Source organism: Lineus longissimus, chromosome 9 (genome assembly GCF_910592395.1).
Source record: "Lineus longissimus chromosome 9, tnLinLong1.2, whole genome shotgun sequence".
In the NCBI taxonomy this organism is placed as follows: domain Eukaryota; kingdom Metazoa; phylum Nemertea; class Pilidiophora; order Heteronemertea; family Lineidae; genus Lineus; species Lineus longissimus.
The window spans coordinates 7465285-7481255 of NC_088316.1; the positions used below are offsets into that span (position 1 = coordinate 7465285).

Below are 15971 nucleotides of genomic sequence, written 5' to 3' on the forward strand. Positions count from 1 at the left end.
AGCTCGGCTGACTTAGTCAGCTGAGCTAAAAACAGAAACTGTATGCTCGTGAACGCGGTACAATATTTAGTTCCATAAAAACAGGTTATATTTCACTTTGACCTTATAAAGCCTTCATTTTTTAAAAATATTTCCAGACAGTAAAAGCGCTTATGTTACACGAGGTTTTACTGACATTTCCTACTGGGTTAGTAAAAAATGACACATTACTTTACATGATCGTAAGCGATATTCTCTGACAGCAAACTAACGTCAACCCTCGTTTTTCTCTTTACAGACAGCTCGACCTGATGTTTTCTCATACACATACAGTATAGCCTCAATATATCATTCAACGTTTGGAGCGTGACTGTGTACTACAACTGTTTCATTCACTAGTGTTTATGACTTCAGGAATTCTAAAGGGAATTATATGTAAGACTGAGTATTTGTAAGTACAGTATATAATCATTCATAAAAAGTATATACAACAACAACTGTATGCCCGTGCACGCGCTGGAAAAAACTTAAGTTTCTTCCATAACCCCCATAAAGCTGAATGAATGATACAATAGTTAGTTCCTTCAAACAGGTTATATTTCACTTTGACCTTATAGAGTCTTCATGTTTTGAAAAATACAAGTTTAAAATCTATCACTTTTCCAAAAAATATTTCCAAACAGTTAAAGACGGCTATGTTACGCGACGTTTTACTGACAAAATTACACATTACTTTGCATCTGCGAAAAAATATAGGCGCTTGGCTTGAAAGCGAAAATTTCAAGAAACTTTATGAACACATTTTGAAAGAAATACATTCTTGTTTGACTTGTTAAATTAGATTCGGAGGCAACGGAAAAGCCGTCCATGCGTGGTCTGAAATTCAGAGACGCAGGAGCTCATTTTCAGTTTTATACCTCTCGATGTACTTTTGTTTTTACTAAAATTGAGCTTTTTGCGGAGAAAACAAGAATTGTCTTCGAATTCTTGGAAGAAAATCTGGTTCATCATGAATTGAAATTGCCAACAGACGGAGTCTCTCGGATGATCACAGACAAATTCATTTGCTTTTGATGATAACAGAAACATCATGACAGAATTGATTGAGGATATCATTGCAAATAGTCGCGGCTAAAGAGCCATCAGAAGAAAAGTTCATAAGATTTACAAAATGCATTCGAAAAACGCTCAAACACTTTGACTCGTCAGAACGTCCTTCATGGATGAAGCTGATTAAAATCATCATCGATACTCAGGGCGATTTTACCATTCAAATATCATGTTATCATTTTGGAGGTTCGATTAGGGGAGGGCTAGTCCTTTGAAAGCAGAGGCCAGTTTAAATATTTCTATTGCCCCAAATGATGTTGTGAAAGTCATGAAAACTAGTTTAGAATGCAGTAGTGATGAGTATGATAGCGAGGAAGAGAGTGCGATTAAAGCAATTGATGATGAATTCAATAGAACTTCGAATCAGATTGAAAACATACTTTCTGAGAACAAAAAACGAAAGGCAGATAGTTTTTTTATTGATGATACAGGCAATGCCGTTGCGCACAAAAAAAATGTGTTCTATTGAAAATGAGAACGAAGAACGCGGCGCTGTTAGCTTGGAAGCCGATTTGAACTTGTCCAGTGACGGCGTGGAAACTGCTTCCGAAACCGAATCGGATGGAGTAGCAAGCCGGGGGGCCGCGGGTGCACATGCAGTCGAAAAATTATCCCTGTCGAGTGGGTCTCTTTTTCCGAAAGCGTATAATGTAGAACAGGATGTTATCACTTTACGTAACCAGCTAAACGAACAACTTGCCTTCAATGATATAACCCCCCCCCCCAACAAACTGGAGATTCCGCTCATGAATGCTGTTCAGGCGATGAAAAAGCCTTCGTAAAAAAATATCTTCGTCCAATATTTGAGTCGAAAAAGATTAAAATATCCTCACATTATTGAAGATTTTGTAAACATTTGTTCTGTCCACGAAAAACAAAAGGTCGCTTTGGAAAAGATAAAACCTTTGGCTGAAAAATGCGAAAAATACCACAAGGATTTTGGTTCACGAAAGGCCTCTGTAGACAAACTCATGGCGCGGGAAGAAAAAGCTGTCGAGACTTTTATTGCGGGCATGAAAAAAATGAAGAAGCCATGACAAAATTTCACTGTTTCTTCGACCAAAAAATCACAGCTTTGCAAAGTTGTAAGGGCTGTCTAATGCATTGTTTGCCTGTTTTGACAGAAGCTATCAAACCGTTTAGCGGAAAGTCATGTGAAAAAGGACGTGGGGGCAAGAAAAAACAATGACTTTTAACGAAAACAGGGAGGAGAAGGGCTCCTTTAAAAACTTCTTGCAAGAAGAGCTCCATTCATGTCATCTACGATCCGCGAGAATATTGTATTCCTTTGAGCGCGAAAAAAACCCACAGCACATACCAGAAAGAATGACACTAGAACAGATTGAATTTTACCTTTACAAAAAATGTTTGGCAAAGAAATACGCAAATAAAACAACCGCGCGCAGCTTAAAACAAACTAACTCTTCGATAAGAAAACAACATTTGTAACGAAACAGACTGTATCGCCCACTTAATTATCCTTCCGTGCGGTAACATGCATTTGACAGATATTCCTGCTCCCAATGATAGGCGGTGCCGTAAATTTTAAAGGATCACTGCCGGGATCACTGTTGCTGTTGTTGTATATATTTTTTGTAAATGAATTATATAGCCTGTACTTTCAACATATGAATACTGGTATATGAGTGAAAAGCAATCGCTCCTGTTGTCTGTCTATTAGAAAGGTACATTCTCTTGTTTGTATCATGTAGCAGAGAAAAGCAAGAGAGCAGTTGCCCAATGTCTTCGCTCATTAGAGATTTTTTTGTGAGCTGTCGAATCGTTTATTCTTTAAGATCTTTGACACAAAGATATCCCCGATCTTGACTTATGGGGCCATGAGGAGTTCACGTCAATTGAATGAGTACACTATTATGCATGCGAGTGTTTTATGAATGTTTCAACAAAGGCCCATAATACTGCGGCTTTGGAAGATTGCGGCCGCCGTAAGTAGTTTCCTATTGCAAAGCCAAGATTCAGAAATACTGGTTACGATTGATACAAGATTTATATGTCTTGTATTTGCATTTGTACGACCAACCGTTCTATCATTATTTATCAATATCGGCCCGGTTGTTCAAAGCCCCCGCTAAGTTAGCCGGTCGCTAGCACTAGCCGGTCGCTAAAAATGCTATCCGGTCGCTAGTTATCCGGTTGCTAACTTTGAGTTGTTCAAAATGCTTTTCATCCCCTCGCTAACTATCCAGTGGCTGAACCCTTTCTATCTCCCATAATTCCCCAAAATCTCACTTCCCATGAAAGCAAACATGGCCGATTTAAACAAATCAAACCCCCTGAGCTCTGCTCAACAAAACAAAAAAAGGGCCCGATCCGAGAATTGGAGCCCTGATGAAAAAGCTCTGCTTGCGGAGATGGTTGAGGAGAATTTCGGTATCCTCCTTAACAAAAAGACAAATGTGGAAACCAATGCGAAAAAGCAGAAGGTGTGGGAGGGCATTGCCCTTGCTGTCACTGCACTTGGGACTAGCACCAGGACCTGGGACCAGTGCAGGGACAAGTGGCACAAGATGTGTACGAGTGGGAAAGAGTATATATCGAAGAAGAAGAGAGCGGCCAGTAAGACTGGGGGTGGCCCAGCTATGGAAGAGGACACCGAGGACCCTCTTTTGGAGAAGGTGGGTGCCCTCCACAAAGGCAATCCATCTTGGCATGGCATTCGAGGAGGGAGTGAGACTGGCCCCACATCATCATCATCAGCAACAGCCCTACCAGCACCTCGTCCAAGTCCACAGGCATCAACATCAGCCACTGCAGCAGCCAAATCTGGTGAGTTTCTTCAGGTTTTTATTAAAATTGGCCTGCAAAAGGCTAGCCAATGCATGCATTGAACACTTGAAATACATTGCCGTGTACATGATGTATGTAGCATGTACAGTGCAGTACAGTGACAGAAAGCGTCTGCTATTTTGACCCAATTATAAACATTGGCACAGAGCCATAACCTGGCAGACATGGCATGGCCGCCTCCATTTTCACAAGCATGGGCTGTTCAACTGGCATCCAAAAGTGAGCCGTTGCAGCAGACAATAAAATCATGACAATCAAGTTTCAACATCACTATGATCACCTGACTCTGCCTAAGAATATCCACTAAGTCATGATCCATGACCAACACCATTTGAGCAGAAATATCACTTTTATGCGACCAGTTTTGGGCACACACTCAGCCATGTTGCAACTGGGCGAGATCCGCTTTTATTTCATGCATATGGGATGCCTTCAAAGTAAAAAAAAATGATAAAAGAAGATCTCACCATTTTTTCAGAATATGCCTACTATCAGAAATCTTTAAAAAGAGAAATCGCAAATGAATGGTATCAGGTCCCCTCCGGATCATGGGAGGGGACCTGATAACATTCAGTTATTGGCGGGGGCATGTCCTGGGAGGGACCTCTTAATTACCATGCATGAATCAGCTTTAAAATTCACACAATTCTTTATTTTTTATTTTCAGATTATGTTCCCGTGTGGGAAGTAGGCGACAAATTAGATGAGCTGGAGAGGAAGTGCGCCGAATTAAATGCCCAATTCTCCCCTGTGACAACTGACAAGTTTCATATCGACTTCCAGCAATCTGAGCTGAAAGATCGTGAAGATGATGCCGGGAAATGTCAGCAAGGGATATGGCAGCGTACATTGAGGGCAGAGGGTCAAAGCTGAAGTCGAAGAAATCAAAGAAGTCAGCTAAGAAGACCAGCAATGCCAAAAACTCTGAAAGTGACATGGGGTGTAAATGCTATTGCCCGGTGCAGCATGCCTTTCTCGTACAGGAGCTTAAGAACGCGAAAATCAAGGAATTACTTTTGTTGGCAGAGCTTGAGAAGATTCGGGGGAAGGACAGCATGCAAGTGAACAATGAACAATGAACTGTTATTGAAAGAGTTAAAATTGGTTGATAAATATTTTATTAATTGACTAGAGTTTTAAGCAAATTGTAAATACAATTAAATGTTGATCCATCAATTTATGCGATAATATCCATATCCCATTGCTCAAAAGAATGTGTTTGACACATATTCCCTAGTGGCTCGTCCATTCTGAAGTCCTTGATAGACCTCCTCCTCATCACTACTACTGTCATTGCTACTGCTGCTGTCACTATCGCTACTGTCCTCTAGTATGTGCAGCCGCCTGTCTACACAAATATTGTGAAGTACCCCACAAGCAACTATTATGTTACACACCCGGTCTGGCTGCATGCGTACCCCCCTTTTAATACATGGAATCTGCGTTTCATAATCCCAAAGGTCCGTTCGATTATATTTCGGCCCCTGATTTGGGCCCTATTGTACCGCCTCTGACTTGGGGTCCCTGGGTTGAGATATGGTGTCAGCAAATATGGTTTACATGGGTACCCACTGTCCCCCAGCAGATAGCCTTCACGTGGATTCCTCTCTAGGTGCTGGGCAATCTCACTCTCTCTGAAGATATGGCTGTCATGGGTTGCCCCTGGCCAGCGCGCTACTATGTTGGTGAGCTTTTCTGAAAAGATAGGTTGAAAACATATTGTCAGATTAGCAGCAAAAAGTTTCAATTATGTTGTTTATCCAGCACAATTAACATTAATTGAAAAAAGGCCACAGGGTGCATGTTACTATGTGACACTCTGTATATCATATTTGAAATTATTTCAATAAAGGCACCCCATATGAAATATAGGTCATGCTGGCAGAATTGATGATGTCATCATTTTGTACTGTAAACAACTTTATGAACTTTTTATGAAGTACCACTTTTCCAGTTGAAATTCATCAGTTTATTCATTAGGTACACCCCTATTGAGTTTGGTGAGGGGTAGGTTACATACTAAACCCAGACCTAACCTGTCATTAATTTGAAATCAGTGAGTGTTGTGTTTTTGGCTGAAGATTTACTCAGTCAGTCACTGATCAGCAACGCAGTTGATCAGTACACTACAGTCAGTGTACTGTGTGCTGGCCTACACACACTACAGAGAAACAAACACTGCCGACAGCAGATATGATGATAATCCATGATAATATAGCACTACAACAGGCCAGTCTAAAGACAGTGGCTTAGAAAACTTTTCTCTCTCTCTCTCTGGGGGGGGGGGGGGGGGGGGGGGTAGCTATAGGATGCTAATCACCTTCATGATTGCAAATGCCCTGTACATTCATTGAGTAGAAATGCTTCCTGCAGAAAAAGGCAGCCTCATACAGCATTGGGTGAGCCATGGCCTCAGCAACTTCTCTTGGTGGATAGGGGGCTTGGATTTTGATGTGGGTCCCATCCACACATCCAATGACGTTTGGAAATCTGTATTTCTCCATAAATGTTTGCCTGATGTGTCTTCGCTCCCCTGCATCAGGCCACCTGATGAACCTGTCTTTTTGTTCCACCAGGGATGCAGCCACCGTATGGATGATTCTCGATACAGTCCCCTTATCTATGCCAAAAATGTCACCAACATCGTCCAGAAAAGATCCGGATGCAAAGAATTTGAGGGCGACCATCACCTGTGTTTCCACATTCAGGCTGTGATTTCTGTCCGTGTCCCTCATCAAATCATCCCTCACCAAGTCACAGATGAAATGTATCCCTTCAGAATTGAATCTGTACTTTTTCTGCAATTTTACCTCACTAAATTCCTCCAACGGCAATGGTCTGTGGCGGAAATTACGCTGAAATCTGCGATTTTGGGCTGGAAAGTCCAGGAGCAGCATCCTGTGCGCAGCCATCTTGGATGATAGAGCAGACAACAAATGCTAGCGGTGGCTTAGCAAGGAGATATCGGTGCCCCCTGGGCCCGCTAAATATGACCAGATTTAGCAGGGAGATAATGACCCGCTAAGCAAAAAAAAAATTTGAACAACCCAATTAGCGACTCGCTAAAGTTAGCAGGGGTTTATCCTGTACCTAGCCAGTCGCTAAGAGTTAGCAGGGCTTTGAACAACCCAGCCATCATGTCTACAAAACGTTATGAAATTTTACGAAATTTATCGGCCACGTATCTGCAAAATGTAAAAGAGCAGAGGCGTTAGTGTATGTGTATTACTATGTACATAAGTATCATCGTGTCTTCGTATTGTATTATCCCGCTGTATGTGTCTATATTTTCATGCTGCAAAAAATGTGGCCTAAAAATCAGTTGAAATAAATTGAATTGAATTGTATTGATAGACAAACCACAAGGGTGCCGCTAAGTGAAGACACGTTTTGAAATTAAGAAAGTGTTCGCTGCTAAAATTCCCTTTTTCTCAGTTGTTTATAAGATCATGTCAAAAGATTGCCACTAAGAGTTCCCACTCCAGAAAAGGAGCAACGAAATAAAAAAAGGGAAAACGAACATGCATGATGCGCTTCAATGTGTCATGTTCAATATTGCCCTGTCTCTATTTCTCTTCTAGATTTGAAAATGTGTACTTGGAAATTAGAAATAAAAGTGTTTTTCCATATCACAAATACGTCGTCTAGAGTTGTTCTTTCTTCATGTGCGTGTCAAAATATCCACCCTTCCATCAGGAAAAGGGTGGCGCAAGAGAGTTGTCCTGTCCTCCTCTTCCCGCGCTATACGAACCCGGCCACCATGCGAGACGAAGAGGACAGACCTCGTTGCTTTGGAGCTAAACGGACATTGAGGAGACGGGACCCCTAAAATGTGGCGACGAGTCGAGGCAATTCGCGTCATAATTTTAGCTAGGATGAGCAGTCTCTATGCAGAGTCAATGACAAGGATTGCCTAGATACTGATAACATCCCAGTTATAGCAACAGAATGCTTCAGTAGGCTATTTGCCCCGAACAGACTTTCCCGATAGTGGAGACCCTAATTGATCCACACTCTTCGCTCCGCTCGGCTTGTGACAGCAGCCCGTAAAACCTCAGGAGGAGCGCGAATAAGAGTGCACATTAATCTGTGCTCGTTGCGGCATCGGGCTGCTTGTACTCTGCTACGCGACGAATACCCTCCCGTGGACAGCGCGGACGGATAGCGCCGAATTTTTGAGCGCTTACAGGAAGCGCGGAAAAAATTCTTCACGCACAATATCACGGGAGGGCATTTGTCGCGGGCGTCGAATGATGCACCTTTCAACGCCCCGGGACCCTCGGACTTTGGGCCTCGGATTTTGGGCGTTGAAAGACACATTATACCTTCTACTTCTGGGGATGTCGTAGCACGATTGTCCTCTGACCCGTCTATTCTGGCACTACGTGTCAGATAAAAAAAAGCCTTATACTTAAATATAAAAATAAATTATCAACAGGAATTTTGAAATGATATTTTAACTGTGCTCGCGCGATTGGCATTTGTAACTCGTGCTTATTTGGTGTTATTTTTCTCGGAGTGCCCGCATGGCCCGACTTAATGACGCAATTTTCTTGTAGAGGCAATTAATTTTTTTTTATATCATATCAGCATTAGTTTCATATATTATCCGTGTCCATGAAGTTCTATTATGCCGTCAATTGATTTGTGATCGCATTAGGGTAAATGGTTATGTAGACTGATAATGCCGCCCGTTTCGTCGATTCAATATGCCATGAATATGCCAAGTGTCAAAACATTATTTACATTTTACATGTATTTCCGTGTCAAAAGTTATTAGTTGACCAATCAAATATGTTTTAGCTCAACATGATACTAGGGGTAGTGCAAGTGACCATAGGAGTGCGCAATGACCCCTGGGTGAACGAGTTTGGTCAATACCAATGCTACCTGTTCAGCTCTGTGTATGTTGGGTACCAATTTCTGACATGGTTTGCAATTGACCCGGTGTAATGTTTTTGAGTGTTTCTGTTTTTGAGTGTTTCCCCTCATTGTTTGGGAACGCTCAAAAATAGATTGACAAGTTTTTCTGTGTATCCCCCCTACTGAAAAGTCGTGGTCTCTCTAGCTGCCTCTTGTTTGGAAACACTGACACATGGGGAACAACCACAGATGTTACACCGGCACAGTACAGGTGACCACAGAATATCCAACAAGCTATAGGTAGTGGCGGGGAAAAGTTAATTATAACAACAAAGCTGAAACTGCGGTCGGTGCGCGGTATCTTCTGATCTTTGTCACATGTTTTCTTTTTTACGGTTAGATATATCGGGTGGCCCAAAAAAATCGTTACGAAATTCCGAAGTCGACAACTTCGTTACTTTGAAAGATATCACACTGAAAATGTGTACCTTAAAAGCTATATATTTATTTATAGCTATATACCTTTATAGCTAGAAGGTTTTAAGTTTGAGAGATTTGTCACAGTGAAGATAATAAAAAAACTGTATCCAAAATTTACTATGTGGGAATACTAAATCTACCCGAATCTTACTTGAATAAATGCTTTACTCCGATGATGATTACATTTTCAACTAAATGACAGATCTTCTTTGCAAGTAGAGCTATACGCAAAATTATTTGGATGAGGCAACAACTGAGTTTATCCGGAAAGATAAATGGCCACCAGAGTCACCAGACTGCAATCCGTTGAACTACTTCATTCAGGATTCGATTATAAAAGGTGTGCTCAGGAAGGAAAGATAGGTTTGCGTAATATGGACCAAATGGGAAAATAACCAGCGCCTGTGAAAAATTACTCTAGACGAGGTTACATTTTGTACTTGGAAAAGAAATAACGAGCAGTTTACGGAAGATTCGAGTAAGTACATGTACAGTATTTAAGTATTACGGCTTGGTAATTGACGTTTTTTAAATTTTTTTATTGTGACAAAACTATCAAATCCGATACCTTGAATCTTGAAATTAAACCACTGATAGTTAATATCTAGCTAAAAACATGTGCGATTTTCAGTGTGATCTATCAAAATAATGGAGTTATCGATTTGTGAATTAAACAAAAAAACCTATATGTTTTCTCCAAACGAAATCATTACGTTTCCAGCCCCTTGACGAGATACGTACAGTTCTACAACAGCGATTCGAATTATCAAGATTGTGTCTTATAATTCTCAGATAAGCAAATCAGTTGTTTGATCGGCCAGACACGAAAGAAAAAAAAGGGTACACTATTTTCCTGCGACGCTTTTGGAAACAAAACAGTTCGCCTACAAATGTATTGTTCTAACAAATAGCCTTTTTAAAATTCAAAATTGACTGAAAAAAAACAAGTTTATAACTACATGTACTATTTAGTTTGACCAGTGTTGGTCATATGATCTAAAAAATTGGCTTTTTTCGCCAAACAAGACATTATGGCATTTAACTTTTGGCAAATTCATGCTAAATGTTAAACACATATTCAATTTTCTTTCTGTACAATATTTTCCCCCTTGTCTATACCTTTCTAAAAATGGAGCAGACATGTTTGGCATCATATGAATTCCATGCATATAGCGCGATCAGATATGCTATACTTAGTTGACGTATGACATCATTTCGCGCCAAATCTGAAGGTTAGCGTGTTATGAGAAGCGCTCTTCTTCAATTATTGTTGCGCCGTGCAAGGACTGATATACGGCCTTTGCCAATTGAATCATGCTTTAAAGGCAATTTTGAGATGACCTTCACCTCCGCTTATGACCTTGACCTTTGATGGATACGCCGATACGCTAAAAAGTTATGGCGTATTTGCAAACATATGATTAGACCCTTAAACGGTAAAAATATTTCCACTAAGTCAGGAGAAAACAGTTTTGACGAAAATACATGATTTTCAATGTTGTTTACCATGGAAACCAAAATAATTCAAATTGCCAAAGATGCCAAAGTGGCATCAGACGGATTCTGAATCGGGAGACTCTCTAGTTGATGAAACTGCAAAAAAATCGCGTTCGGAGCTTAATGCACGCTTCACAACCATTTTGCCGCCAAAATCGGGTTCGGCCATCGGACTAAAAGGACAGGTTTGTGTGACTCCTGGTTTCTAAATGACGTATTCGAAGATGATATATATCCGTACGGGGCAGGGGTATTCTGGTTGAATGTGAAATTGTCTTCAAGTAAATCACACCGTTTTGTATGACATCTTCAAAAAGGGTATTCCGAACAGGGCAGCTAGCGCACATGTGTTCTAGGTGGATGTGACATTGTCTTCAAGCATATCAACCACTTTCTATAAAGTCTTCAAAGACGGTTTTACAACACAAATCAGGATTGTGTTTATTCTGGTTGGATGTGATATTGCATTAAGTAAATCAAACCGTTTTGAATGACATCCTCAAAAGGGGTATTTCAAACGGGGCAGATGTTTATTGTTCTAGGTGGATGTGACTTTTTCTTCAAGTATATCTAACAACAATCTATAAGGTGTTTAAAGATGGTATTACAATTACACCAACCAGGATAATTGGTATTCTGGTTGGATGTGACAAGTCTTGAGCAAACTGTATGACTTTGAAGACGGTATTTCCGTACGGGGTAGGTGTTTTCTTGTTTGGTGTGACTAGTCTTGAAGTAACTTAAACAAATTTGAATATCATCAAGTCGTTATTTCACACAGGGTGTTTCGCTGAAACAGCGCGGTTTATTGACATTTATATATTTGAATTTCGCGTCCGATTCGTTTCGCGCCTTTCTGTTCATTCCGGTTTGGTCATTGGTTGACCAGCTCTCGCGATACGCGCGTGATTTCTTCAGGTTCACTTTGCGCCAAGTTTTATAGCAAGTCGGACGTTCGGGAAAGTTTTTATCATGGATTATTTTGGTGTTGAATATTAGTTACGTGGACTAACAGATGCCAATGTAAGTGTATCTCTATATTGACTAAGCGTTGATTATATTACGGTTTGATTTCAGTGTTGATAGACAATTATTGTTGGTTTTTATTGAGAGAAAATACCACGACAATAAGTGGCCAAAAAATAGTTCATAAATCATTGGTTCTAGTTAGCAAACAATTTGTGTGTATAAACAAGTTGTATGTTTATCATTATGTATTTCGTTGGTGCTAAATGTTCTTTATCATTTATTACAGGTTTCAAATAAAACCACTATATTGAAAGGCATCGTTATCAACTTCTGTGTTCGACCCCTGGCCGGGCACACCACAGGGGAGTTGTCTATTTTGGGTGGATGTGACAAGTCTTGAAGTAAACCAAACCGTTCTGAATGACGTCTTCAATTAGGTTACCCGAAGGTGCCTGGCGTAGGGATTGTGGGGGTGACTCGGAGATTGTCTCCACAGGCATCGTTAAAGAAACACTTCCTGGTAAAAGATTAATTCCATTGAGGTCACTTCAGCTGTAAATACTGGCAACTCTGCACTGCCCAAAAGTACAGAAGAACGGAAGAAATTGCGTCCAGTATATTTTCGCGAATTTCTAGAGTAGGTCATGCTCACGAAAATATTCTGCCGCGAAAATCACTTGCTTTCCAGGAAGAAGTCCCGGCATGTCATTGTTGTCATATCTGATGTATTGTATGTGAGCGCTTGGAAGCTGCTCCTCCAAAGGTCTCCTACAAAGTTTTAGTTTTTCACTTGGATACTTTGAGAACTGTGCTCCAGGATTGTTCCTACGGTTTCATGAATATCATGGGATTATTCTGAGATGGTTTGTGTGGTGATAACATTTGCAGTGTTTGTGTTCCTTGTTGGCAACTTTTTGCCCTTTCTAGGGATTCATAAGCCCTGTACATTGTACATACAACACACTGTGTACATTGGTGCTGTCAAAATGTATTCACCTGGTGAACTTCATGAGCTTAGGAAATGTGATCTCAGCAGGTCAATTTCGCCTAATCTGTTGACTTGCCTGAGTGGATCACACTTGTTAAGAAAGAAGACTAGACGATCAAAGAGAAGTGGAAGAAAGACTCTTGGACTTATTAGTGTTGATCCAATAAACACTCGAGCGTCAGTGAATAAGTTTACTCTGTCGTTACAAAGTGTTCGATTTCTGAAATGTGCCTTAGTCAATGCAGGCTGGTAGACTGACCAGCTTTGTCATTGACAATGACATTGACATTTTGTTGATAACAGAAACATGGCTTACCAATACTGACACGGCTTCAGTTGCTGCCATTAACATTGATGGATATACTTTTAGACATGCTCCACGGCCTGTGAGACGAGGAGGCGGAATAATGTTGGTGTAATGTTCAGGTCATCTCTGCAGTGCACTGTCAAATCCGTGCCGTGGCCGAAAAGTTTTGAATGTCTTCAAGCAAGGATTACTTGGAACACTCGTGTGTATTCGCTTCTCTTGGTTTATAGGCCGGAGAAAGAACCAAGTGCCGACTCAAACCGTGGAATTTTCTTTGAGGAGTTCGATACGTTAATTAGCGTCATATCCTTAAAGACGCCACATGACAAGTTGATTCTCACTGGAGACTTTAACTTTCATCTTGAAAACACTGACCACCCAGACACGTTGAGATTCACTGACATTCTTGCACATCATCATCTTCTACAGCACGTTGACAAATCAACCCATGACAAGGGCCACTTGTTAGATGCTGTTATTTCAAGGGTCGGTGATGCATCTGTGTCCAACATTCATGTATCAGATGCCAGCATCTCCGATCACTATGCAGTGTCGTTCACGGTCAACATGGCCAAGCCTCCATTGCCTGTTAAAACTATTAGATACCGGAAGGTCAAATCAATTGACATCAAATCTTTTGCTTCTGATGTTTCTGATGGTGTTCAAGGCTTAGATTTGTCTTCTGATCTCGAGTCACTTGTTGATAGCTATGATCGATTGCTTGGTTCCCTTCTAGACAAGCATGCACCTGCCAAGTCGAAACTTGTGCATGTGCGACCCAACATCCCCTGGTTCAACGATAATATCATTCTTGCCAGGAAACTGGAGCGCAAGCTCGAGAGAAAATACCGCCGGAGCAAACTCGTCGTTGATCGCAAGGTATGGAAGAGTCAAGCTCGTAATGTTGACAAAATGATCGAAGCTGCCAAGGTGGAACATTTCTCAGCTTGTCTTCTCAATTCATCAACTACAGAGACTTTCAAGACTGTTAAATCACTTCTGTATGGAAGGGGGACTGTTACTCTGCCTAGTCATGAGTGTTCTTCTGAACTTGCTGAACGGTTCAGTTCATTTTTCAGTGAGAAGGTGCAACTCATCAGCGACAAGTTTCCAGCGTCAGTTTCGAATGAATCATTAGATGAACATTATTCACTGACTTCATACCTTGATGTATTTAAGCCTGTAACTGAACACGGGCTGCTCAAACTCATTAGTGACATGAAACCAATACAGTGTGCATAAGACCCACTCCCAACATCTTTGCTTAGGAAGTGCCTACCAGGAGACATTATGCGCCTGATTTGCAAGAAAGTAAATTCCTAATTGGAAAGTGGCATGGTGCCAAGCTCTTTCAAACGAGCTATTCTTAATCCCTTGATTAAGAAGCCATCCTTAGATGCTCTAACCTGTCCGTCCTTTCAAATGTTTTGGAGAGGGTGGTTTGCAATCAGTTATCAAGCCATATTGCTGAAAACGGTGCTCTTGACAAGTTTCAATATGCTTACAAACTACTTCACAGTGTTGAAACGGCACTCTTGCGAGTACACAATGACATAATTCATGCACTTGATGAAAAGAAGTGTGTACTCCTTGTATTACTCGATATGAGCGCCGCATTTGACACTGTGGACCATTCCAGATTACTTCAGAGACTTGCTGCTATGGGTGTTACTGGCACAGTACTGGCATGGGTTTCGTCTTATCTTGATAGCAGATCACAAGAGGTCTGCATTGACGGCAAATTGTCAAGGCCTAGTCCTATCGAGTTCGGTGTTCCCCAGGGTTCTATACTGGGACCAGTACTTTTTACTGTCTACACTACCCCAGTTGGTGAAATCATCCGTAAGCATGCCATTATGTACCACTTATATGCTGATGACAGTCAATTGTATGAGGCCTTCACTATAACTGAGATTAGTACCACCTGCTCCAAGATCTCTAATGCTGTCCGCGATTTAAATCTCTGGTTGGTTGACAACTTTCTTAGCTGTAATGGCAATAAGACCGAGATTCTGCTAAGCTGTTCCCGCAGGTTCAGCAGCACTATCAATCTCCCCGCCATCCGTATCATTGATGCAAATGTATATTCTTCTGTTCTGCAAGAGATTTGGGTGTGATCTTGGACCGTGATTTCAATTTCAAAGAACACATTAACACCTGTGTACGGGCCACCAATTTTCACATTCGTAACATCGGGAAAATCAGAAAATATCTAACTCCAAATACCACCAGGTTATGTGTCCAGGCTCTTGTAATATCTCGCCTGGATTTCTGTAATTCCCTTTTCCTTGGTTTTCCTAATTCAACAATTACACCCCTGCAGAAGGTACAAAACTCTGCCGCTCGCCTAATTACCAAGACCAAAAAACGATCTTCCATCTCCCCAGTACTCAGGTCTCTACATTGGCTTCCTGTGCAACAGCGCATCAAGTACAAGGTTCTCCTTCTTACTTACAAGTGTCTTCACCAACTTGTTCCCCATTACCTTTCAGAACTTCTCACCGTTCATACCGTTTCTCGAACTCTGCGCTCTTCATCGGCCGTTCTTCTGTCTATCCCAAAGGCCAATGTCATGTCAGTCGGTGGTAGAGCATTTTCAATTGGAGCCCCTCAGCTGTGGAACAAACTTCCTTCAACTATTAGGAACTGCAGCTCTCTGCTATCTTTCAAGGGGCAACTTAAACATTTGCTTTTTAAAGAGGCCTATCAAGAGCTTTGAGCGGCCAGTTAATGGTTGGATACTGCGCTATATAAGAATCGTATTATTATTATTATTATATCTCCACAGGCATTGCATCCACCTAGGCCCTATGTAGATCTAAGCTTACTAATAACCATTAAGAGGTGATAAAATTGAGACCGCGTATACTCATTGCAATTAGCACGTATACAATTAACGTTACACCAAACAAACACAAATTCAATGACTTCTTCAATGACTTGATATTTTGTGCTGTCAGCTTAATTGCT

The 15971-nt window shown here is 41.1% G+C and overlaps 2 protein-coding genes and 1 pseudogene across 2 annotated transcripts; 2 read left to right on the forward strand and 1 right to left on the reverse strand.

The window, feature by feature from the left end:
- The first annotated feature begins 3315 nt into the window (after window positions 1–3315).
- On the forward strand, window positions 3316–4770 carry LOC135493613 (uncharacterized). The gene is made up of 2 exons (XM_064781086.1): window positions 3316–3876; window positions 4565–4770. Exons 1-2 carry the CDS (start codon window positions 3345–3347, stop codon window positions 4768–4770), a joined length of 738 nt encoding a protein of 245 aa, XP_064637156.1. The 5' UTR covers window positions 3316–3344.
- A 332-nt stretch (window positions 4771–5102) lies between these two features.
- On the reverse strand, window positions 5103–7445 carry LOC135493616 (putative nuclease HARBI1; annotated as a pseudogene).
- Window positions 7446–13112: 5667 nt separating this feature from the next.
- LOC135493617 (uncharacterized) lies at window positions 13113–14243 on the forward strand. The gene has a single exon (XM_064781089.1). The coding sequence runs from the start codon at window positions 13113–13115 to the stop codon at window positions 14241–14243; it is 1131 nt and encodes a 376-aa protein (XP_064637159.1).
- Window positions 14244–15971: the final 1728 nt, after the last annotated feature.